Source organism: Trematomus bernacchii, unplaced genomic scaffold, assembly GCF_902827165.1.
Source record: "Trematomus bernacchii unplaced genomic scaffold, fTreBer1.1, whole genome shotgun sequence".
NCBI lineage: Eukaryota > Metazoa > Chordata > Actinopteri > Perciformes > Nototheniidae > Trematomus > Trematomus bernacchii.
The window spans coordinates 550,317-577,229 of NW_022987662.1; the positions used below are offsets into that span (position 1 = coordinate 550,317).

Here is a 26,913-nt window from a genome sequence, read left to right on the forward strand (position 1 = left end):
CTGCATGTTACACCTTTTTATTTTATAAATAGTGCTGCTACTTACTTATCTAACTGAATGTGTACTTCTGTACATTTTAATGTATTTATTATGTGCATGCCTTTCATTTTATTGTTGTATTATTTTCATCTGTATCTATACTTAGCTCTCACAATGTAAATGTCCCCTCTGTGGGACGAATAAAGGAATTCAGATTCTGATTCAAACGTACATTTTAATGTTGAATCAGGTTTAGGAAGACAGAAACGTTTGGACCTTCACCAACCATGATACGATATAGGTTTGTTGTCTTCGTATAACTCATTACATTCAATAAGTGGGCCCTATGGATGCATTTAAAGGGATTTAAAGGGGACCTATCATGCAAAATGCACTTTTTGATGTCTTTTATACATAAATATGTGTCCCCGGTGTGTCAGGGAACTCACGCAGCGTCAGAAAATAAAACCCTCTCTCTTTTCCTCCGTACCCAAATCTCTAAAAACGGGGCTACAACGGAGCTGATCCAGATTTGCGTCCGATATGACGCAACATCAGAAATGTAGGCTGGCTTTACACCCACGGCCCAATCAGAAACGTTGCTATCAGAAACAATGCCCGACTGTTTTGGACGTAATATGTTGTGTAGAATAGCTGGATATAAAAAGGAACTCACCCCGTGGTATAACCGGCAAGAGAGAAAGCCTTTGAGCTCCATACTGTTTCAGAAATAATCCTTGATAATCCATGATATGGCGTTTCATCACGGCAGTATTTAGTTTAGACCAGTGGTTCTCAAATGGGGATACGTGGACCCCTATGAGTACGTTGGAGTACTGCAGGGGGTACGTGAGATTTATTTTATGTTAATGAAAAAAACAACATAAGTAATGCATTTAAACAAACTACTAATAGTAGATTAACTACTTTATTCAAAAGTTTACAGTAATTCTGAATAATAATTTGGGGAAAATAAATGGGGTGCTCTCTTTTCCTCTCCCTCTCTCTCTCTTTCCCTCTCCTGACAGCCCGTCAGTCTCGTGCAGCTCGCTGAACCTGTACTAAGTGACCCGACAGTAAAGAATACATATATTTATAACTAGTTTAGCTTGTTCCAGAGTAGATAAACTAGCTAAGTGTGTTAGGTCTAACTCTTAGTGTATTTTGCTCCGCTCACCGGTCCGTCACAGCGGGGGAGCTGTGTTCCGGAAGACCTGCGTGTTCTCCGTTATGATCTGATCTCTCTCTTGCGTCTGGTTATACTTCACTCGCGTTTATGTCCAAATCTATCAGAGCTAGTTCTAGTTAATTATATGACTGCCTGCTTATCAAAGGACCTAAACAATAAGCGATGCTTGGCAACGGCGTGTGGCCGCAAAGTATAGCGCAGCATTATGCATATGTTTATATGAGGGGTCAAAATCCCATGCTCATAAAATGTTCATATATTTTTTTCTCTTCATTCCCCACACCCCAAAATAAATAAATAAATAAATATACCAATTTTAGGAAAAGTAAAGAAGCTTGAGCAGTGTGGGTTTTATATTAACAGAGTTACACATATTTCAAAACACGAAGTGTAATAGCAGTTTGCCTCATGATCCTCAGTGAAGCACAAGCCCATGTTTCTCACATTGTAAGTACAACTTATTAAAAAGATCAGTTCAATGCAACTAATGTCGTCTTAGTGTTATTGCATGATGTTAAAATTGGTTTGCCACGAATTTAGTGATGGATTGTAAACATTTGAAATGTAGCATTTAAGTGTTACAAGGTTGTTGTTTTAATAAATCAGACACCGATGGTGCAGCGCCCTACTGTACCTCTTTATACAGGCTTTTTGTCCCTAGAAAATAGTTTTTGCGCTGATCAGGGGGTACTGAATTTTTTTTTCAAAGGGGGTACATTATTGAAAGAAGTTTGAGAACCACCGGTTTAGACAGTAGCTGCCGGGTCCCGCATGAGCTCAGCCCCCTCCTTGTTTTTATTATAAAGCTTTATACCCCAGATCAGCACTTTTGAAACAGGAAGTGAAATAGAGGGATATGAGGCATGGCTAGAATGGGTGATCTGTTTGGTATTTTGAGCAAAACACTTTATAGACATGTTTTTTATATATTTGTATATATCTGAGACCTATGCTATTGCCTAAAAATAGCATGATAGGTGACCTTCACTATGACTTTGTGGGCGACACATCTGGCTGCTGACATTTTGATGGACTGGTTTTGTTAATGACAAATGTTGATTCTTTTTTTTTTAGTATGGGCATTTTTATAAATGTTTTTTACTAAGAAATGTAGGTGTAGGTTCTGTAAACATGTTTTCCTTTTCACAATTACAAACCTACATTTTTCATGTTGAGTCAGGTTTAGGGATGGTAAACCATTCAACCTTGATAGTATAATGGCGACTATAATTAGATTTATTCCACATCATTTATTCAACTAGAGAGCTGGTCCCTCTGGAGGCATTTAAAGGGTTTTAAATGACTTGGAGGCAGACACATCTGGCTGTTGATGTTTTGATTAATTGGTTATTTTAATGAGGAATTTTGGTTAAGATATGTTATGTGTTCATTGTTTTATATTGTTGTATATCTTATCTTATCTTTTTATTAAATCAGAAGACACTTGAATATATATTAGTATATTTTCATACAACTACAAAGCAGCAAAATATTAAAGGCATTGACCAGTTAAATGATTTATTCAGGTATTTGGAGACATTTATGAAAAGTGGATATATACTGGGGGTAATATAATAATAATAATAATTGTGACAACTCAGTTCCAAAAATAAAATGTAATTAAAAAAATTGACATTTATTTTGAAATCCAACTTCCGGTCATCTCATGGTTGGATATTACCTTGATGGTGCTGATTGTGGCTGAGAAGTCAAATCCGCTTCCTGTCCATTTAACACGGTGGCTGCTGGGCGTCCCCCTAGGCAGGCAAACTGAGTCTGTTTGATCTGTTTACGTTTTTTTAATTAATATTCAAAATAATTTGAACACCAGTAAAAATATTTTGACAAAGCATAAAAAATTCAAAAAATATTCTTTACTGTGTTAGTGAAGAAACGAGGTAAGATATTTGACAAACATTTATGATAAGAAATAAGAAGCATACATTCCACCTTGAATATCCAGTATAGCCAACGACATGTATCTATAACATCAATACAGATTCATTCATATACACTTTCTATTTGGATACATGAATAACTATTCTATAGAAACATATACACAAGTCTTAATACAAATGACTACAAAAAAGAGAAACAAGATGATTGAATAAGCTAACGGATGTGATCTTGTGTAAGTATTAATCTTTCTATGATGTTCGTGTTCCAATAGTGAAACATTGAACACTCAATACTTATTTAAAATGAAACTGAATGCCTTCCTATCAGCTTAATGTTGGAATGTAGTGTTCATTTGAGTGCCTGCAATAAACCTAATTGATAGACTTCCCCCAGCTGAGTGCAGTCATAGAGTATGAGGTCATGATGGGAGTATGTGTGTGTGTGCGTGCGTGTGTGTGTGTGTGTGCGTGCGTGTGTGTGTGTGTGTGTGTGTCTGGGGACAATAGTTTTGGAGTATAAAGGACAGATGGTTGGCTTCACTTCCCGCACCCCCAGCCTGCAGCTCCGTAACAACAATATAACAACAATAACCTTGAAATCAACACACAAAAGCATCACACACGCTCCCCGGCAAAAGAGGAGCATGTGATGTACCACACACACACACACACACACACACACACACACACACACACACACACACACACACACACACACACACACACACACACACACGCACACGCACACGCACACGCACACACACAGTCAGGCAGATGGATAATGTAATCCACTGAAATGAATTGAATCTCCTACAGACAGCATCATGTGCTTCTTCTTATGAGCACCCTACACTAGAGCCAAGCTTTAAAGATCTGCACTTATTGCTACAAAAAATAATGATTTGATTTTACTTTCATAGGCTATTAGACTAAAAGGTGCTGCTGTCAGACCTTATGATTTATTTGCATTATTGGGAGTGGGTGAATAGATATATATTAATCTCTGTACGTGACTGACAAAAAGTAGTAAAGGGTCAGTTAAAATAGTGTTACAAAAGGACAATGTAAATGTATCCTTTTCCTCAAACCCTTAATTTTTTAAGGCTACAAAGCCAATAAGCTACTATTTGGAAGCAAATGCTAAAACCACTAGCTAGTGTCTTCAAATCAAACAAAAAAAAGTTGGTTCAAATGTGTATTTTAATCCACTTTGTACCTCATAAATGTACTGGATTTACAGTGTTGTCATACACATATACAACTCTGTTTCCTGACTAATATTCCTGTTTTGAGATGGATAACCAACAATGTGACTTCCTAACTGTTAATTCCATGCTATCAATACAGTGTCAAATACTACATTTGCCGTTGAAAAGCATCTGTACAGTACAGCCTAATCCTGCTCTCAGAAACAAGTAGCCATGCGCCGACAGTCCTCAGCTGCAGACCGATCAGGGACAATCTGTTTTGTGAGGCTTTTATGAGCAGAAGGACTCCTCTTTAAGCTTTCACCACCAGCACCATCATCACCACCACCATCATCATCATCATCATCACTGCCTTCAGAGATCAAAGGATTAAGCGTATGATGCCCACCCCCCCCCCGGGTTGCATGTAACCGCAGCAGGCTCGTGTTAATCTGCCTTGCTAAAAAAGCATCACTTAGCGTATGGTGGCTAATAATGCTCTGAAGATATCCGCTTATGTCTCTGCTGGAAAGCGATACGTGTTGCTTAAGGCCAAGGAGATTACACTAAGTACTCATGAACTGTACATAGGCAGAACATGAACCAAGACTTTTACAAATATGTCTCTCATTGCATGTATTCTTGGGCATTATTATTTGAAGCCCTAGAGTGCAAATACTATGAATATAACATCATAATATGTCTTAAGAACATTTTTTTCTTCTACCACCATCCCATCTCACTGCTGGAACAACTCTGCATTGAACTTGGAGCTGATGCATCATTGTCAGAGAAACACAATGGGGTCCGACGGGAAGGAGGGAGTGTGTGTGTGAGTGTGAGGTCAGCTTCCTCTCGTGTGTGAGTGTCCGTCAGAACAGCTGCTGTCCCTGTTTCCTCTGGAGGGGTGATGTCAGGGTGACGTATAACTGTACTGACAATGGATTATAGGGCTTTGTTTCAAAGTATCAAATCACATATGGAAGTGTTGTCAACAATACAGATGTAGAGGGTAAAACATCCTCTTCCTGCTGTTAAAAAAAGGAAACAATGAGACATTTCTCACGGAGGGAATGCGTGCGCTCCCACTCCTCAACTTCCAGGTGTATTCAAACATTTTTGAAGCTGATCTCTGTTATTTCCTGTTTCCGAAAAATGCATGATCTCACGACCCCTCACTGGTTGTTAATTGTCGATAGGGCTTTAATATGATTGGTTGTGCTTTCAAGTTATCCTTGTAAGCCATTACTTCCAAGTGCATAAATCAGGATCATGGTCTTTTATTCAGATAAAACTAAAGGTTGGAAATAACAAAACAAAACCTGTTCTTCTTTTCTTTAAACATCACATGTTATACCTCAAACATCAGAGAACCTCCATGCTTTCTGTCCCAGATCTATTCTCCCCTCACACGTGCAGAGAGAGGATGATCAGCGGTGTGTGTAGCAGCAGCATCAGTCTGTGGTGTTTGAATGAGATGTGTGATTAGCTCTCGTGCTCTGTCACCCTCCTGGCCTCTCTCCATTCTGCAGGGACAGGAGGGCGTAGTCCTGACCAGCAGCTGGCCTCCCGCTGTCTGACCTCTGACCTCCCCCTCCTCCCCATTTCTGCTCACCAACCAGCTCCGTTACACCCACTATATGTCCTTCTCTTCTCTTGTCTCAAGTACAACTCCTCATTCTATGTGTGTGTTTTAGCTAAGGGGTTCTTAGATAAAACACAGACACAGCAGTGAGCCCACGTTACTCTATATGAATCACATTGAGTTGCAGATGTAAGCTTACAATAACGTGTAGGGCAGCCTAAAGTGCCACGTTTGAATTAACCTTTTTTATGGTTCATACAATACTAGCTTTTAATATGAAAATATATAGACACTAGTTTCCTGCTACAGATTGGTGTGGTGCAGTGATTTAGCACAGGTTAGCTAGCACACACTATTGCATGATTAAAGGTCCCATGTCATGGCCATTTCTACTGATCATAATTCCATTGTTGAGGTCTACTAGAATAGATTTATATTGTGCAATGTTCCAAAATCTCATTGGTTTTTCATACAGCATCTCTGTATAGTATGTGTATTCACTCTCTGTCCTAAACGGACTGTTGGAGCTCCTGCCCCCCCCCTCCCTGTGAGCCCAGTGGCCGTCTGCGAGACAGCGAAACCCAGCCCGAACACACACACACACCGACTCACAGCCTCGCCGCGTCCCGCTGTCTCAGGGAGGAGAAATCAGCCGAGCTGCAGCTGAGAAAAGATTGAGTGTGTGTGTGTGAGGAAGTCAGCGGATTGGTCCATTTTGACCAATCCACGGACTTAACGTAACGGCTCCGCGGATTGGTCCATTTGGACCAATGGGTCCATTTGGGTATGGGCACGTCACTGTACCCAGGAAGAAAACAATGGAAAAAGAGAAATGTCCAAAGAGGCGTTCTGGGGCAGCATAGACAGGTCTTTTCTGTGTTAGAGTTTTACTCGCTACAGGGTGTACTTTGAGGGTTTGTGACTCTGCAGACCGTTTACATGCAGAAAAAGCTACATAACACACAAGGGGACGGGTAATAACCAGAAAAGCATGACATGGGACCTTTAAAGGGTAACAGTTACACTTTCATCCGTGTTAAGTAAGTAAGTAAATGTGTTCTTCTGGAGTCAGACTTAATAGTTGCTAATATGCTAGATACTTGATAATATAATGCATATTTCTGGACATATTTAAATAAGAAAGTCTGAAATATATATATATATCTTAATGGTTTAGTGCAGTCAGTGTTTTTTGCGTAGCACTCTATAAAACTCTGCATGATGAAAACAGATGGTTGTAGCTGCTTGAAATTTCATTAATACTGGATTCAGAACTGATGGTGCAAATCTATCAAGTTTTTTTGTTATTTACTCATTAAAGTTATTTTTTTTATCGATGTGATGATAAAATGTTAGATACTGGGACACGCTCCAAACAGAACAGTGAAAATGTTTTATTTGGCAACAAAATCTCAACATATTCAAAACTTTCCTCCAACGTATAAAAGTGGAACAAACATATAAAATGATCTTAAAGTAGCAGTAAAATGTACATTTCGAACTCAAAACATTAAAACACAAACACGTCAACAAAACATCCTCGGTGTATCTACAGTGGATCTGTGTCATCAAGAACACTGAATTACAGTCACAGATACCGTGCACTCTCTGACCCCTGCAGTGTAAATGCAAAGAGGTGCAGAAATAAATAGCCAGTCTGAAAGCTGACTCCAGATCAGCAGAGGTCAGGTGGTGCGAAGGGCAGCACCAGCAGATTGTAGGTGGAGGATCCATATATCTCACACACACACACACACACACACACACACACACACACACACACACACACACACACACACACACACACACACACCACACACACACACACACACACACACACACACACACACACACACACACACACACACACACACACACACACACACACACACACACACACACACACACACACACACACACACACACACACACACACACCAATGTTAAGAGCAGCACCTTGAGAGCTTTTCTGATGAGCATGATAGAATGTAATATAAGAACGTCATCCTTTAAATGTTAAACATACAAAAAAGAAGAACGCTTTAGTTTCTGGTTCACAAATCAGAGAGAACTTACTGGAATGACATTTTGCCAGATGAAAAAGACATAATTAATTCAATACAATTCCTTACATTATCTGTTATACCCTGCTGTAGGCATTCAATGTCAGACGGCACTTGTGAGAGAAGAAATGTGACCATGACAGTGAGGTAAAAACCATTATTTTCAAATAAAACGGAAAGTATTTTGACTTTGTTGAGAAGATTTGGTCAGAGGAAGTCACTAAAACTCAACACAGCAAACTCCCTGAAACTCCACCTAACATTTTCAACTTTATTGCAACGTCCCTTTCACCTTCTCAACGAGCTCCGCCTTACTCCTCAGGAGAGGCAGGAATCAAGATGCTGGTTGATGTCTGACTCCGGCACCTGCGTTTGGCACACGGGACAGCTGACCGTCAGCGCGGAGGAGGAAGACGAGGAAGAGGAGGAGGGGGTAAAAGTGAGCATCCCAGGGAGCGAGGAAGTAGAGGAGGATGCAGAGGAAGTGGCAGTGGCAGTTCTTTGCTGCATTGCGGGTGCTTTTGTCTTCCCCAACTCCCTCGGCGCTGCTGAATCGCTGCCTAATGCCTTCTGGAAAAAGTCATAGATGCTGGGGGAGTTCCCGCGGTCGTCCCACGGCCTCTTCCTCGATGCCGGAGCAGAACCGGAAGCTCCTGATTTACCGTCGCTGTTAGTTTGACTGAAATACTTGGACTGTGATGGTTTAACAGGGCTGCCTTTGGTTCCTGTTGAAACCACAGAATGGCTGGGTTTACTCGGACTAGCCGTAGATGTTAGATTGTTATTCAGCTGTTTAGGAATGACGCCAGACGCAGAGAAAGCAGCATTAGGAGAATCTCTTTTAGTTTCTGGGTTAGAGGATTGACCCGTTGACTTCCTGAGGCTCGTGCTGTCAAAGAGGCCTTCTATGGACCTCTGTGTGTTTTTATCTACGTCTTGGCTACGGCTGCTGCCGCTGTGGGGTCTGGAGATTCTCACCGGAGAGCCGTTGATGTTGATAAAAGCTCTGGTGTTGCCGACAGACTTCTTCTTAAGTGGCTTCTGCACCATGGAGGAAGCTGGTCTGATGGAGGGGACAAGACTTTTAGCTGGAGAGGATGGCGGGAAGAGCTTCTTTGGAGAGGGAGGCACCACTGGTGAGGGTTGGGGATTCCCTCCAAGCTGGAAGCCTTTGCCACTGAATGGGATGAGGTTCCTTATGTCCTGTGATACGGAAACTGAGGGGAAATAAGTATATATTTGAGACTTTCTGTGATGTCAGACCAAATAGATTATAAGATTACACTTTTAAATGATTATCTAAGACCTGTTGCTAACCTTGAGCCTCGAGAAATCGTGTTATCTGCCTGAAAATTACACTTTTGAAGATGTTGTTTTCTTCAGGCGACATCTTTGGTGATAAGCTGTAATTTGAATGTTTCTGAATCTCACTCTTACTTATTTTGGACTCTCATCCTTTTGATTCATCTGGGTCATTGTACGACCAAAGCAAACAAGTGCTCGCTAGGCTAGCATAAGCTAAAAAGAACATACACTGATATACACTCTGTTTTAAGGAGCAAGTTGATCGTATTTTAGGCTTAAAAATCATTGTGTTACCTCATTTAGGGATAGATAGTGACTTAACCATGATTTACTTAAAATGTATGAAGGACTAGTTATCACAGCAGAAGAACGACCTCCTCACCTGTAGTTGTGCTCGGGGGCTTTTCATTTCCAGAGGCCTTCTTCTCTGAGGCCTTCTCGTCTGTTTCACCCTCCAGCTTGCCGCCCTTCTTGCCTTTTTTGCCGTATCCCTCTGGCTCTTTGACCTTGGTGTAGGTCCCTCCACACGTCCTCCTGTGGTCTCCCCACCACGGATCCTGAGAAGAAGGAGCCCGGTTCATGGCCCTCTTTACGAAACCAAAGTAGGGCTTGCGGTTCTGACAGGGCCCGTTGCATTTCCACCAGTGCTGCCGGTACACGTCCACCTCATCGTGGAAACTGTGGTAGACCTGAGAATAAGACATGGGTTTATTTATTATTCATTAATCTAAGCTAAAAACAGACTTAATACATACAATGTGTAATAGAAGATCCACTTACAGAAATCCGTGTCCCGGTGGCATCGTTGATCCGGTCCATGTGTTTGCAGAACTCAGGGCCGTGACCGTCTCTGTCTCGGTTGTTCTGGGTCACAAACAGCAGCGCGTGGATCATTTCATGAAGGAGAGTCTGTGGAAACAAAAAGAAGAACAGTAGTAACCAGTGTGAATAAATACTAAATTGTGTCTACTCTTTTCAGTGTTGTTTTGATTGTTGTCTTGTTGTTATACAATATGTCATAAGCCAAACACTTCTGAAAAAGCAAGATTAGTGTAACTAGCCACCTCACCTGCACCAGGTCTTTTCTCGGTCTGAGCTTCAGCAGAGGCGCACTCAGTCTGATTGAGCACAGACCCCCTCGGCCCTCATAAGAACACACACCAGCACACCTGAACAAAAGCATCAAAACAGAAGGAAACATTAGAGACAGACGGCCCTTTCATGAACCCTATAAGCACCAGCAGCACTGGTTTACTGGCTAGTTCAAACCAGAGGTGGAAGATGTATTCAGGTCCCTTATTTTGGTAAAAGTAACAATACCACACTGGGAAAATAATCCACTATGAGTAAAAGTCCTGCATTTTAAACCCAAATTCAGAAAAGTATGTAAGTATTATACATCAAAAGCAGTAGAATGGTCTCTTTAAGAGTTTTGCTAAGATTTATGATGTTTTTAGATCAATATTATTGCTGCATTGATGTTTATGTTGCATTTTATTGCTAAGTTGGCAAATTTGTACAGCTACATCTCAGAAAATAATTGGTCAGTTAATCAACAACATTCACATTTTAAAATAGATACATGTGTTTTACTGGACAGAAAGGGTATACAAAAGTGATCTGAAAACGAACTAAAACTGCTGTGTGTGGAATAAAAAGTACTATATTTGCCTCAGAGATGTAGTGGAGTATGAGTATATGGTAAGGCAATATATAAGTACTTAAATACATGCATCTAGCGTCATTAGACCACTGCTTTAAATAGTGACATAACCTTATCATCTCTCCAATGGTCACACCAACACCCCAAAAATGATGTAAACATTTTATTTTTTTTAAACTGAGGGCATTACTGCACCTACACGTCAGCATGGTTTTGGTTTCTGACAACAATGACAACACAATCAATCATAACACAGTATAATGTGACTCACAGTGTCATCCTTGGGCTCCACTTCACCTCCACACCGTTGAGTTTACCCCAGAAGAAAGTGTCATTGAACTCCAGAAACATGGCTCTGACATCGGGGCTGGGGTCCAGCGTCTCCCAGGAGGAGTCCACGATGGACAACGGCCTGTCGGGCTGCACTTTCGGCTTCCAGTAGGGAACAACACCGCCTCCAGATACCTCCACTTTCCGTTTTTTACTGCTCTGTTCGAAGCCTTCATCATCAAAGGCACTGGATGAATATGATGGTGTCTCGTATTCATTGTCAAACTGCTCCTGGAGCCGAAGAGCTAGCATAAAATCTTCATCCATTACAAAAACAATACATAAAAGATTATGCAAACTGAGGTAGCTAGCCACTTAGCTTTGGTTGTTCGGGCTAACTAGTTAACGTAGCTTATAAAAGGCTCTCAAACAGCAAGTGACATAATCACCGGAGCCAGAAAACAGTCTGACAGATATAAGACATGTACAAAAAATTACATTTGTGTCATACTTTCATTAAAAACACGCAAATCTTCATGTTGGACGAAGATTTTCCTGCTAACTGTCAGTCCGAAGCTAGCGCCAACGGTTTTTTGCATGAAGTCTATCACAATGCAACCAAATAACATCCGTTAAGAATTTCAAAATAAAACTTCCAAAACAACTATAATGTAACTATTTGTTGTAAAATGTAAAACTCAAATAAATACAATAAAGAAAATGCGTGTATGTTTAATGAATATCAAAATGATAAAATTACAATTATCAGGAGCCTTACACATGAGCGTTTCTTTAGTTATTCCTCGACCTGTGTTTAAATCATGATTGTTTGCTCTTATTGTGACACTCATTTCCGGATCTAGATTTGTTGTTAACTTGGCCACACCTTGTTTCGAACGGTTTCAAATACAGCAAGGAATTGTGGGAATTGTTGTCTTCTTTAATTCTTGTAGGCTGCTTGTGGTTGGCCAACCTAAAATGCACCCGGTGTTATTTCGTTGTAGTTTACTGATCAAATAAAGGATATTCTGCCTCAAAAAAAGTGTTATTTATCCTTTACATTGATAATGTATGTAATTTAGAACAATTTATAATGTTAAAAACGATCATATTTGTAATACATATATTTGTTTTGATGACATTTGTTGGCCACTTCATTTTCGGAATCCCGTGACGTTTAGGGTGGCAACTTCCTGTTTGGGTTGCAAGCGGACATGAATCGATGAACTCTTCTTCTGTCTACATGTATCACTATTTTATCTAAATAAGGGAACACACACACCACAGAAATGTCGGAAACGGGGAACAGACTTCGCAAACTGCTCGAATCACAGAATTTCGACCCGCAAAATTACGTGAAGCAGCTGTCCCAGCAGTCCGATGGAGACAGAGATCTGCAGGAACACCGTCAAAAGATCCAAAACCTGGCCGACGAAACGGCTCAAAACCTGAAGAAAAATGTCTACAAGAACTACAGACAGTTCATTGAAACTGCTAAAGAGATATCCTACTTGGAGAGCGAGATGTACCAGCTGAGCCACATCCTGACCGAGCAGAAGAGCATCATGGAGAGCATCACTCAGGCCTTGATATCCACAGATAAGGATGAGACCTCTAAAGAGATGCAGGCTGCTTTCCCCAAAGAGACAGAGGAGCTGAAGCAGAGGACACTCACCTCCCTGCTGGAGAAAGTAGAAGGGGGTAAAAACATCATGGACACCCCAGGGAGGCATCTTGTCTACAATGGTGACCTTGTTGAGTTTGATGTTGACAACATGTCCCCCATCCAGAAGGTGCACGCTTTCCTCATGAACGACTGTCTGCTAATCGCCACCTGGCTGCCCAACCGCAGGGGAACCGTGAAGTATAAATACAACGCCCTGTACGACCTGGAGAGCTTCGCTGTGGTCAACGTGAAGGACAACCCTCCCATGAAGGACATGTTCAAGATCCTCATGTTCCCCGACAGTCGCATCTTCCAGGCGGAGAACAGCAAGATCAAGAAGGAGTGGCTGGAGATCCTGGACGAAACCAAGAAGAACAAAGTCACCAAGGACAGGCACAAGAAGGAGGAGGAGGTCCCCGTGTCTCCTGTGAGGGCCGAGGTGTCCACCAATCCTTTCGATCAGGAGGAAGAACATCAGCCAGCAGGGGAGGCAGAGGAAAGCGTGGACCTCAGCCTCGAGTGGATCCAGGAGCTGCCCGAGGATCTGGACGTCTGCATCGCCCAGAGAGACTTCGAGGGCGCCGTGGACCTGGTGGACAAACTCAACGAGTATCTGAAGGAGCAGCCGGTCAACCAGAGGGTCAAAGAGCTGCGGCTGAAGGTGGAGGAGCGGCTGCGCCAGCTGACCGAGGTCCTGGTGTTCGAGCTGTCTCCAGATCGGTCCCTTCGGGGGGGGCCTAAAGCCACCAGGAGGGCCGTGTGCCAGCTGATCAGACTAGGTCCTGCTTTGTTTTTTGGTTATCTTTCATTAATAGCACCTTACACATCAACTCAAAAGTCAACATTGCTTTTCTGCAGGGAAACTACAGTGTCTCCAAGTTAAAGGGCACCTTGACAGGAGTGGATAAGGGATTGTTACTGATTTACTTCCCACTCCTACACTGTTTACAATCATTTTGCATGTGGTAGTTAAATCTGCTAGCTCAAATTCTCCCAGCAGAACACTTTTAAAGACTTATTTGAGTCCAACAAAACTAATATTTAATAATAAAAAGCATTTTTCTTTTCTTTAAATCACTAAATTCCAAATAGTATTTATTTATTTTACTGATCATATATATTATTGGTTCTTTTTATCTTCATATATTATGTTCTAAAGTGGTTTAAAAGTATTTTCTGCACTTTTAAGTACTCAATGCATTGTATGGAGTAAACAAAATGTTTTCTTGTTGCTACAAGCAGTCAAATCTTAGGATATTTTGTCAAAAACGTGTAAGAACAAGCGTAAATGGTTATTAAATCATGTTAAATACCCTGAATCACAACATTAGATCACATTTGCAGTACATTTGAATAGTTTTTGACATGCCAGTCCACCTTGATATTCAGCCAAAATGTGTAAGGATCAGTTTTAAACCACATATGTATGATTGGTTATCACAACATTTGAAAATGCCGTGTCCTTTTTGTTGTAAATTTGAATCGTATTTACTGTGTTTTCAGGCCAGTCCACTAAGGCCTGCGAGTTGTTCCTGAAGAACCGAGCTGCGGCGGTGCAGACGGCCATCCGGCAGCTGCGTATAGAGGGAGCCACGCTGCTCTACATCCACAAACTCTGCAACATCTTCTTCACCAGCCTGCTGGAGACGGCCAAGGAGTTCGAGATGGACTTTGCCGGGAACACGGGCTGCTACTCCGCCTTCGTGGTCTGGTCCAAAACCACCATGAGGATGTTTGTGGACGCCTTCAGCAAGCAGGTATGTAGAGGATAATACTTTAATGGTCAGATCAAGTCTGAAATGTGACTTGCATCACAGCAGCTCCATGTGTAACATCAACAGACACATGTCAAGACACAATACATGAAAAACAAACAACACACATTTAACAGAACAGCACAATCACTGAGGGGAAACCTGCTCAAAGAGCCTTCAGCGTGCATTTGATCTGGATTCAGCTACTGTGAGGACTGACTGGAGCACAAAGGATGCTTCAGTCTGACTTTAGTGATCTCCATTAGATGGTAGCAGTTCATATTCTCTGTTCAGAACATGCTTTGGGTCTGAGATGATGTTGTTGGACAGCCTCACTTGGTTATTATGGTATGCTGAGTCAGAAAGTCTCATAAGTAATACATGATATGGTTACCACAGGGGGATATTTGTCATTTGAACCGAGTGAAGGTGTATTTATTCCTGTGAAATATCAAAGTGATATCCTAGTGAAGTGACTTATTGTGTTCCTCAGGTGTTTGACAGTAAGGAGAGCCTGTCCACAGCAGCAGAGTGTGTTAAAAAGGCGAAGGAGCACTGCCAGCAGCTGACGGAGATCGGCCTGGACCTGACCTTCACGCTGCAGTCGCTGCTGGTCAAAGACATCAAGGCGGCGCTGCAGAGCTACAACGACATCATCATCGAGGCCACCAAGCACCGCAACTCTGAGGAGATGTGGAGGAAGATGAACCTCATGACCCCCGAGGCTCTGACTAAACTCAAGGTGGGTTTGGATTCAACTCGTTTTTCTTGTAGTGTTAATTGGTTCTCAGCTGTCCTGTTCTGAGCTGCTATTGAGTTGTTTTTAGCAGTCATGCTATCAGCTCACAACTGAACGGAAGCAAAACAATTGAAATGTTTATATACCCCTGTGAAGCTGACCGACCAAGCAAGGAGGCAGAGGCAGAACGTCCCAAATACAACCCGGTGTGGGCATTTATTTCTCATTGTGGTACATGACACAGCCTCAATATTACTGTCCACGTGAACACAGTCACCAGCAACAAGGATCTCACACACACTAACAGAGCCTAAATACACACAGGACTAATCAAGCCAATAAGATAACACAGGTGAGGGGGGAGGAGACAACACAGGCACCAGGTGAACACAATCACCAACAATGAAGCTATACAATCCGTAACGGAGGCCGAGATCTATGGGCCCAGAGATCACCTCCGTTACAACCCCACTGTATAACCAAAAAATAAACATTTATCTATCTACACAAATATACCCATACATGTATACCCATACATACAATATATGTTAACCAATACAACCATACACTTAAATGTAACCATGCAAACATTACAAAATGCCATTAAATAAAAGAAACACAACACACAAAAAAGGGTATATATATATATATATATATATATATACAACTTTGGACTATTGGAAACATTGAAGTAGGGCTGTGCAATTAATCGTATTTTAATCTCGATTACGATTTTGGCTTGCAACGATTACGAAAACAACGTAATCGAAATAAAACGATTATTATTTTTATAAAAAAAAAAAAAAAATGTAATTATTATTTTTTTTAATTTTTAATTTTTTTGGTTTTTCAGTTGAATTATACTTAAAGTTCAGGGTAATCAACTGTTAAAAACGTATTGTTCACATTTTTGTTTCAATAAATGGATGTTTTCAAAGTAAATGGATAATCGTTTTTAATAATCGTGATATCAATTATTGACCAAAAATAATCGTGATTAGGATTTTTGCCATAATCGCACAGCCCTACTTTGAAGCATGGTGAAAATAATTTGTAAAGGGAGGCTGTGGCGCAGTGGATTAGTGTGTTGGTGTTCGGATCAGGGGAGCACAGGTTCAAACCCCACTGCAGTCAGCATGTCGTTGTGTCCCTGGGCAAGACACTTCACCCCAAATTGCTCCTGTGGGGATTGCCCACAGTATTGAGTATGTAAGTCGCTTTGGATAAAAGCGTCTAACATGTAATGTAATGTAAAGTCTGTAGTGATTGCTAACTCAGTGCAGAAGATCTTTTTCCCAGGAAAAACCAACTAGATGCTTAGTGTTCATAAGATAAACAAGATAAGATGTACTTTGTTTATCCCAATTTGGGACCTTTTTGACTTGCAGCAGCATAACTAGCTTTCATAATGAATGTTAATCACTGTCACGATATAAATCTTTCCTCTGCAGGACGAGATGCGCAGCTGTGGCATCGCCAGCTTCGACCAGTACACGGGGGATGACTGCTGGGTGAACCTGAGCTACACCATCGTGGCCTTCACCAAGCAGATGATGAGCTTCCTGGAGGAGGGTCTGAAGCTGTACTTCCCCGAGCTGCACATGGTGCTGCTGGAGAGCCTGCGGGAGATCATCCTGGTGGCCGTGCAGCACGTGGACTACAGCCTGCGCTGCGAGCAGGACCCCGAGAAGAAGGCCTTCATCATGCAGAACGCCTCCTTCCTCCACGACACCGTGCTGCCCGTGGTGGAGCGGAGGTTCGAAGAAGGCGTGGGGAAACCCGCCAAACAGCTGCAGGACCTGAGGAAGAGCACCAGGCCGGTCCGCATCAACCCAGAGAGCACAACGTCTATGGTGTGAGATGACGACAAAACGCTGGCCAAAAAACACTGAAAAGCTATTTTACTGAATGTTTTGCCAATTTCAACTCTCATTTTAAAACTGCTAGATGTTGGATGTTTTGAGATTGCCGGACAATAATTAAAAGGATGCATTAGGAGAATACCTCAAGATAGGTATGAGTGTCAAGCTACTTTGCACCTGAATTTGTACACACACACACACACACACACACACACACACACACAAATGCCTATTGTTATTGACTAATATGGATAAAACCTGATCTGATTTTGTTTTTTTGATGCACTAAAATGATTTATGAGAAAGCCTTGTTCCATTTGACAGTGAAACAATCACATCGTCAGTGACTAAGCATCAAATAAGTCACATTGAAATGCCTTTGTGTTTCCATTTGACTGTGTGATGATGATAACCAACAAGTGCACAGTGTAAGTGTGCAATACATACAAGTCCCTTAGGACACATTTCAGACAAACAGCTGATTACATATACATTTATTTCTGATCAGACTGCCAATGTTACGTGCCGGTTTCCATGAAATGTCACAACACAATTGATCAAAGATATCGAATCTATTGACATCAATGAAATAAGTGTGTACCCATGCCAAGCTAATGTTTATGCTTAAGTTGGATGATATGTAATATGATGTTTGATGCAAACTTACCCAGCTTAGATTTTGACGCTACTGGACCGTCATTAGACACTAAAAAGTTTTCTAGCATAGGACTGTTTGAAAAGGGACGACTGAAAATATAATGCACTGGTTAGCGCTCACGGTTATAAGAGGCAAAGATTGTGTTTTCCAAAAACACATGAAACTGAATAAAGATCTAATGCACAAACCTGATCTGTGTGTTTTTTGTAAACAGACACATTAGTTGCACAAAAACACAACGTATTGCTGAAGATTATTCACCTGTGAATGTGTTTAGAGCAGGGGTCTCCAACCTTTCTTCATCTGAGAGCTACTTTCAAAAAATGAAAGTGGCCAAGAGCTACTTGCATCACATCGCTTACATTTATTCACATAGCCCTCATCAGTTGAATTAAGCTATACTTTTGTACACGTGTGAAATTGCAATACCTAAAGCTTATCAAAAATAAGGTCCAAGAAAACGAAGATTTCTCACATATTATTATGGCCCACATAATAAGTACATCACTGAACATTCACATAAGTGTCCTTAATCACCACCTTACAAGCATTTCACTCTTTTGTTAGTGAGATTAATGGCACTGCATACAGTCCACCATAGAGGTGTATGCTGGACCCACTTAGGTTCACTTAATAGAGTCATTTAAATGTTCATCAGTCGGTCTTGTTCTGTATTTAGATTTCATTCATGTCAGAAAAAGCTGCTTCACAAAGGTATGTAGAACAGAACCAAATAAAGCAGACATTTTCAGTGCTGCTTGGTGAATGTTCTTATAGTTTTCTGGGTCTACAAGGCTCCAGAAATGTTGTGAGTTTTGCTGAGACTTAAGCTGAACATTATTTTGGAGATCTCCACAGGATTGACACTGAACAGTTGTTCAGCCATCTTTTTCTTCTTCTTCTTCGTCTTGACATTAAATTATAAACCATAATAAATCAATTGTATAGGTCTAGCCTCCCTATATCTGTGTGTGAAAATGGTTCCATCCTCAAAAACAAAAAACTAATACTTCTGCAGTCTAGCTGCAGCTTCTAGCTACGGTCTTCTGTTAAAAAAAAGACACACATGACTTGAGTCTGAAAACAGCAGGAGTATTTACAATAGCATTATAAAAACAAAAATAGTGCATGTGGGTGCACACTTACATTCTCTGTCTTACTGTTACATACATTCCATGAATGTATGAGATTAAGTTAGCTTCATCATATCTCAATCAGTGATTAAGTGAATAATAAAGTTTCTATCGGGTCACTATCAGCCTGTCACTCATTATTTTCAGGGAGGGGGCGGGGTTTGGAGGAACGGAGAGGAGACGGTGATCGCGGAAGCTTTCCTCCTGCCTTCACAAACTTTACACAAGTATTTATCAACTGAAAATAGCAAGAGGACATTCATACTCTGCAATCCAAGACTTGATTAAATCCACCAAAAACCTGACATGACGATAACGAGTGTTTTTCAAAAAACACAAATCCCTCCCTGTGTGTCTCTGAGGCGCAGCGACAGGGCCTGATTCAGAGCGGGTCATTCTGCTGTTAGTTCTGGACTCGTGCTGGTGGAGAAAGCAGACTGCTCCGTGTGTGTTGTCGCTGTGCTGCTGTCACGTCTGTTCCTTGATCTCTGCGTCACCGACCATTTGATATTCGTGTGACAGAAAAAAATCTAAAATAAAAAAACGTTATTGTCCAACCGCGGCCGAAAAATCAATAAGCAACCTTACTACGCTATAATCGATAATCGAGCGACGAGCTACTGAAAAGCTGCCCGCGAGCTACCGGTAGCTCGCGATCGACGTGTTGGAGAGCCCTGGTTTAGAGCATTGCTACAATCAAGGCCTACTTCATCAAGGTCGAGACCCCGGATAAGTCGACTCCAATTCACATAAAGTCGAGTCCTGTTCAACAACAATATGCTAAAGTGTCTCTCCAAAGCTTTTCATCTGCTCTCCTGAGTTCACAGCTTTAATAAGGTCACATGTTGGTGAATGCAGGCAATACAGAACTCAAACAACACTCAACTTCTACAGCCCTGGGTTAGAGTACATTTCATCTATAAAACACATGTAGTTCCTGAACATCTTTCCTTTAAGCTCAAAGATAAAAGACTGTTGCCCTATTCTTTAGTACATAACGTGTAAGAGAAGAGACGTTACTATTTGAGGCAAGCATGTTTCTTTTCCCACATGTCTGATTATTTCTGTTCTGTAAGAATGCTAGTTAAACCAACCCATACAGAAACAAAGCTCCCCTTCTGTATAGTGAAGAGCAATATGTGAATGTGACCGATGTGTTTGCTTGAATGATAAGGATCACCAATTTGTCCTTTGTTCTCTGCCAAAAGTATATTTAGCACTTGTTCCTTAATGTTTTCCAAACAAATCAGGATCATAGACCTTTTTGCAGCAGACATGTTATTAGTTCCACCAGTGCTTTCCCTGCAATTATATTAACATATCCAGAACTCTGCTGCCCGCCTCCTCACCCACACCCGCTCCCGAGACCACATCACTCCCGTCCTCCAGAACCTCCACTGGCTCCCCGTCCGTCAAAGAATCGACTTCAAAGTCCTCCTCATTACTCACAAAGCCCTCAACAACCAGGCCCCCACCTTCAAAAGACTCACAAAAACTCACCTCTTCAATCTGGCTTTTAATGTGTGATTGTTTTTGTATTGTTTGATTTTAATTTGACTTTAAAGGTGGGGTATGTAATTTATTTCAGAAACACTTTTTGTTATATTCCATGGAATGCTCTTAACATCCCGATAGCAATGAATATATTAAATGCTTTGACAATAAATACATACAAAAATGTCATCTGTGGAAGCCGTGGTACTGTAAAAAGCACGACCAATCATTTTAGCCGGCCCGGCTAAAATAACTGGATGGCCTACCTGCCTGTCAGCCTTCCATCTGTGCACAAACTTATCTCGTGCACTCATTGGTCATGTGCGCGTTCGTGTGTGTTGGAGGAGGGGCTCTGTAGGGAGGTCTGCAAATGTTCGAACAGATGAAGGACAAATCGGCTCTTTGGTAGGCCAGTCCTAGAGTGTGTACATGTCATCACATACACCCAAACCCTGCCTTTTTAAAATCACACTAAAACCTATACCAGCACATTACAACGCATTGTAAAAAAGCATGTATCTGTGGCTTTGCTTAAACAGAAGAAAATCACCGCAGATCAGATTCCAAAACAATACTTTGTATGACTTTGTCCTTCTTTATTGACTACACTGCCCTCTTGTGGCAGCTCCCAATCAGGACATCTTACATTATGATTGATTTTGTTTATGAGGAAGCAATTCATAATCCTTTTAGTGTTAATGTCATGATTGAACATGTCATTATGTTTTATTATTATTCCAATGTATGTTTTATACATTTTGCTTACAGTTAGTGTTAAACTGTAATCCATGGGGAAAATCCTCAAATCCTTACAGTATATGTGATTAATTCCCCTTTACTGGGAAAATGTGTCCACTCATCATCCTGTTTTGCTGGAAGAAATGGGAAGAAAACCTTTAAAATATAATATTGAAACATGTCTCTGTTGCCCTTTCAGTAAACCCCAGTTAGACCTATTTGACTTGTGTTGTTGCAACATGAAAACAAGTGCTCCTCTCTCTGTTTAAAACATTTCCCAGCAGCCACGGGCCCAGCGTGCCACAACGAGCACAGATATATTTGTAGACTTCCTTCATGATTCAACACATGATTGTTCTCTCTGCTTCACAGCTCATCTGGTTCTAATCAGTGATGTGACGGAGGACTCGAGGAAAGCCTCCGGGTGAGGTTATCAGCTTATCCTCAGAGAAGAAGCATCAGGCTGCTGGGATAACTCCAGAGAAATGCATTCAGTCAACACTGAAGGAATAAACAAGAGAAAAGGAATAGGTCGTTTGTAGACTGAATGTGCTGTAAACTCAAATACATAATCCAATCTTTTAAACACAGCATGAAAACACATGTTATATATTTTAATTAGTGTTTCACATCTACATTACATTTCATTTAGCTGATGCTTTTATCCAAAGCGACTTACAATAACAGCAATCAACCATGAGGATTCAAATCCAAACAGCAAGAATCCTGTAAATAAACGCAACATATGAGAGGAATGAGATTTTCTATTTTTATTTTAGATGTTTTTTTTAGTTGCCAAGTTGCAGTGGAAACAGGTGTTTTTTGGTCTGTTCGAAAGATGTGTTTATCTGCTGTTCTGATATCAATGGGGAGCTCTTTACTCCAGCCAGGATAACTGCACATAAAGCAGTATCATGGGCATATCCTTCTAGTCAAATTGATCCTATGGACAGAGTACAGAAATAATAATAAAATAAGAAAGTAAAAATGTAATAAAATAAAAAAGTACATTTTTTATAAATACATTTAAAATAATAATAAAAACATAAAATAAAATGATATACATACATTACACATAATTAGAATACAATAAATAAATAAATTAAATAAATACATACATAATGAAATAATAACACAACAAATAATAATAATAATAACACTTAAAAAACATTTAAAAAATAGCACTGGCCAGCAATACAGGACCGTGCCACCACCGACACACACAAATAAATAAAATGACAACAAATATATTAATAGAAAAATATAATAATATTAATAACAATAATATAGCAGCTGTATTGCTCAGAGGTTAGAGCAGGCCGCCCATAACCATTGTTGCTGTGGGAATGAGGGTTTGAATCCCAAACATGGCCGTACATACAGACCCAACCCTTCTATATCTGAGCAAGGATTTATACCTTCAACAAAGTGACCAGCAGGGGAAGTGTTAGAAGATGCGTGAAGTGATTTTGGTAGAACTTTACTTGATGACAGGGAAGAACTCCGAGGGACATGAAGAATTACAACAACACATATTCAAATAACATAAAATAATAATGATAACATCAAAAAATAATCACAATAATACAATAAAATAATAATGAAATAAATAAAAATAATAATATAATTATTGTACAAAATACACTCATAAAATCTCACTTGAAAACATAAAGAAATGTAAAATGATTTTTTTTTTTAAAGTGATAAAAAATAAGAATTAAATACATTATTTTTAAAAGAAGTTTTTATATAAAACTTGAAAAGAAAATTGAATTTTTTTTTTTTTATCCAGTCACTTCAAATCAATCCTGCCTGCTTAAGCTGCTGTATAGGTCAGTGGTTAAAGCAGGCAAATCCAGGTCACTGTGAGACTGTGGGTTCAAGTGGTTTGTCCAAAAAATATAATAATTAAAAAAAAAGTTCCTTAAAGAATACTCACACAAATTAAGCACATGCAATTAAAATAAGAGATGCATTGCAGTCTGCTTAAAGAAAGACAACAATTGAAACGAAGCCAAACCGACCGAGTGCTACAAGATTTAATTTTTTTAAATCACATTATCACACTTTGAGCCTGTATCCCTCTCTTCTCTCTCGGATGTAGTCAAGCACCTGCGGCCGACAAACTGCACCTCAGACAGCATTGCCTCTCGCCTTCTCAGAGATGTTTTTGATTCAGTTGGAGCAAGTATTTTATTACTTTTAAACACCTCTCTTAGCTCAGGATGTGTCCCAGCTGCCTTCAAACATGCCGTGGTTAAGCCACTACTTAAAAGAAAAATCTCGACCCCTCCATTCTCGCAAATTTTAGGCCCATCTCCCAGCTACCTTTTTTATCAAAAGCCCTGGAGCGAGTAGTCTACGCCCAGCTGCAGTCTTTTTTAACCATCCATGGAATCCATGAAAAGTTCCAGTCTGGCTTCAAACCCATGCACAGCACTGAAACAGCCCTTTAAAGAGTTTTTAATGATCTGCTCCTAGCCGCCGACTCAGGTAGCCCAGCTGTCTTGGTGCTGTTAGACCTGACAGCTGCCTTTGACACTGTGGACCATAGCATCCTGTTGTCACGGCTTGAACAGTCCGCTGGCATCACAGGCTCTGCCCTTGCATGGTTCAGGTCCTACCTGACAGACCGTAGCTTTTCAGTGCAGCTAGGTGCCTTCTCCTCTGCCAAAGCCCCTCTTACCTGTGGGGTTCCCCAAGGCTCGATTCTGGGCCCCATCCTTTTTCTACTGTACATACTGCCCCTAGGTTCAATTCTCACAAAACATAACATTCCCTTCCACTGCTACGCCGACGATGTACAGATCTATCTGCCTTTAAAAGCAAATGTCAAAAAACTCACTACAGCAGCTGATGGACTGCTTAGCAGAGATAAAATCCTGGCTGAGCAAAAACTTTCTCAACCTCAACGAGAGCAAGACTGAGGTCATCTTTTTTGGACCGCAACCTCCAGCCTCTCCGGTTGATATTCTGGGGTCTCTCAAAAAAAACATCCTCCCCTCGGTCATGAACCTTGGAGTGACCTTCACCAGCACTTTTAAATTCGACAAGCAGATCAGCACTGTAGTAAAATCCTGCTTTTTTAAAATAAGACTATTGGCCAAAACCAAGTCGTATTTATCTTTGAATGACTTAGAAAGGGTTATTAACGCCTTTGTAACCTCGAGACTGGACTATTGCAACGCTCTGTATGTGGGTATGGACCAGGCCTCAATTAAACGCCTGCAGCTAGTCCAAAACGCTGCTGCACGTTTGCTGACTGGCCACAAAAAGCGTGACCACATCACCCCTATTCTGGCCTCACTGCACTGGCTTCCAGTTCGGTTCAGAATTGATTTTAAAATCCTTTTATTTGTTTTTAAAGCACTAAATGGGCTGGCTCCGGCCTATATAGCTGAACTCCTCCAGCGCTACACCCCAGCCAGAGCTTTAAGGTCTGCTGACCAGCTGCTGCTGGTAGTGCCCAAGACCAGGCTTAAAACCCGAGGGCACCGAGCCTTCGCAGCAGCTGGCCCCAGGCTCTGGAACACTCTGCCCCTCCATGTGAGGTCGGCCCAGACCCTAGGGGTTTTTAAATCAAAACTAAAAACACACTTCTTCTCTCTGGCTTTCTAGTTAGAGCGGAGCACGACTCCTGACTTTTCCTTGTGTTTTTATTTTAATTTTGTTTTTTATATATATCTGTTGTAACTTATTGTCGTTTATTGTGATTGTAGTAATGTGTTTTTATTACATGTACAGCACTTTGGCTCGACCAAAAATCGCTTTTAAATGTGCTATATAAATAAAACCTGATTTGATTTGATTTGATTTGATTATTGGAAAATTAGAAAAGAGGAGTTGTGTTGGATTTGTGTTGGTGGACGTATTTATTAAAAATAAAAATGACACACTGACAACATTTCTTACGTCTTAATATCGTCTCTAGATTGAACCTTTTCCTATTGGTCGGATCCAGTCAGCTGACCTGGGACAGTGTCCAAACGTTTCCTGTTTACTGTCGTTTAAATCTCTGTTTTGAGGCGTGTTACTGGATGTCTTTTTCCAGAAATGTCTACTTAACACACTGCCCGTTTATTCAGTGTAATAATGAGCATGTGCAGGGCCGGACTGGGACAATAAGTCAGGCCGGAAATTATACACCCAGCCAGACCATATTCATGCATATTTGACTAATCACTCCCCGGTCCCCCCTCAAATGGAAATATGCGTTTACATAAATGGTGACCAAACCGTTTGAGACCCACTGAGATAACTTAGAGTAGACTAAGTTAACTATCTAAACACTCAGAGAGTCCTTAACCTCACCTGAGCTGTAGTTATCTCTCTCAGTCTGACAGCAGAGGACTCTCCCTCCACCTTGTTGTTGAAACAGCTCCTTATATCTGTTAGAGCAGCTAGCTAACCAGATGCTAACAACAAAAATACAAGTAACCGGTGCGCGCCCTCTCTCTCTCGCGCCACACATACAACACACACCCTCCCAAGCTTGAATGACACAGAGACCAATCGAGGGCTTTAATTTATGATCGGTATGGAAGTGGCCATGTCGGCAGGCCACATCATGTAGTAGACAGTCACCCTGTGTGAGGCAGACCCACATTTGCGCAGCGTTGCGTTAACAATACATACAAAAAAAGATCGACAGGCCAGCAGGCCACTTAACAGGCCCGGTCCTCCCGATGGCATTTCAGAGGCTCTGCAGTAAATGAAAGTGCACTACCTGCGGGAGCAATGTTTGTTTTAGATTTTCTATTCAAGTTTACTAAAATGTCCAAATTGCACATCTTGACACTAAACCAGTGTTTCCCTGGACATGTCCCCAGCGTCCCCAGTGCAAATGAAGCCATATGATTACAACATTTAAGCAACAGGACAAAGTGGAAAGTTGAGCAAACATGGCAGGCTAACCAAACTGACAGCTATTCAAAACTGGACTTGAACAGGAAGGAGAACAGGTATGTGCACAATTTGCATTTATGTTTTTTTAAATCCCAAAACTAGACACTTTATCATTTAATATGTGCCTGTGTTTAACTTTGTGTGAGCAATGTGACATAGGCTTAGTGCTTTTTTGTGTTATTTATGGTTTTACATATGTGCATAGTAGGCTAGCCCCACCATTATGTTATCTTAAAAACATCACTTATTATTACTTTTTCAACAGTGCAGTAAGTCAAATGTTGTAATATGTAGGCAAATGTTGAACTTGATTATTTCCATTTTCTGTTCACTTTTTACTTCTAGTCAAAGATAATGCATTAATTCAGAGGCAAATATTACACTTTTTACTCGTATATTTCCGAGCTTTACTTTTAAGCTGTGAGATATTAAAAAACTGCAATTTAACTGAAATGGAACCAAAGTACAGAACATGTAGACACAATTTCTATTTAATTCAGTAAAAAAAAAAACTGAAAATAACTTTTGACAGTAATTTTAGAGGGATAGTGCTCTTTGACAGTTTGGATTTTCTTCAGGAGCTTCTTACAATGATGGCTACACTTTCAAAGCCATACAACTTCTGCACTAGATGTCAACGTGACACTTTTACTCCACCTTTTATCTCTTGCTATCACGCTGAGCTGTCTCACAGTGACGTAAGCCCTGCCTTTAAATGTTGATGATTACATGTCCTCAAAAATGACTGGAACAAGAGGAAACTTAAAGTGGACCTATCATGTTATATTTGAATAATATAGTGTAGGACCATACCTATATAAGGCA

The 26,913-nt window shown here is 40.8% G+C and overlaps 2 protein-coding genes across 2 annotated transcripts; one reads left to right on the plus strand and one right to left on the minus strand.

The window, feature by feature from the left end:
• Window positions 1-7,708: 7,708 nt before the first annotated feature.
• On the minus strand, window positions 7,709-11,715 carry LOC117486970 (sprT-like domain-containing protein Spartan). The gene is made up of 5 exons (XM_034135579.1): window positions 11,141-11,715; window positions 10,276-10,375; window positions 9,987-10,115; window positions 9,589-9,895; window positions 7,709-9,118 (listed from the first exon to the last, which is right to left on the minus strand). Exons 1-5 carry the CDS (start codon window positions 11,464-11,466, stop codon window positions 8,220-8,222), a joined length of 1,761 nt encoding a protein of 586 aa, XP_033991470.1. The 5' UTR covers window positions 11,467-11,715; the 3' UTR covers window positions 7,709-8,219.
• A 619-nt stretch (window positions 11,716-12,334) lies between these two features.
• exoc8 (exocyst complex component 8) lies at window positions 12,335-18,010 on the plus strand. The gene is made up of 4 exons (XM_034135643.1): window positions 12,335-13,584; window positions 14,309-14,562; window positions 15,053-15,301; window positions 16,750-18,010. Exons 1-4 carry the CDS (start codon window positions 12,429-12,431, stop codon window positions 17,155-17,157), a joined length of 2,067 nt encoding a protein of 688 aa, XP_033991534.1. The 5' UTR covers window positions 12,335-12,428; the 3' UTR covers window positions 17,158-18,010.
• Window positions 18,011-26,913: the final 8,903 nt, after the last annotated feature.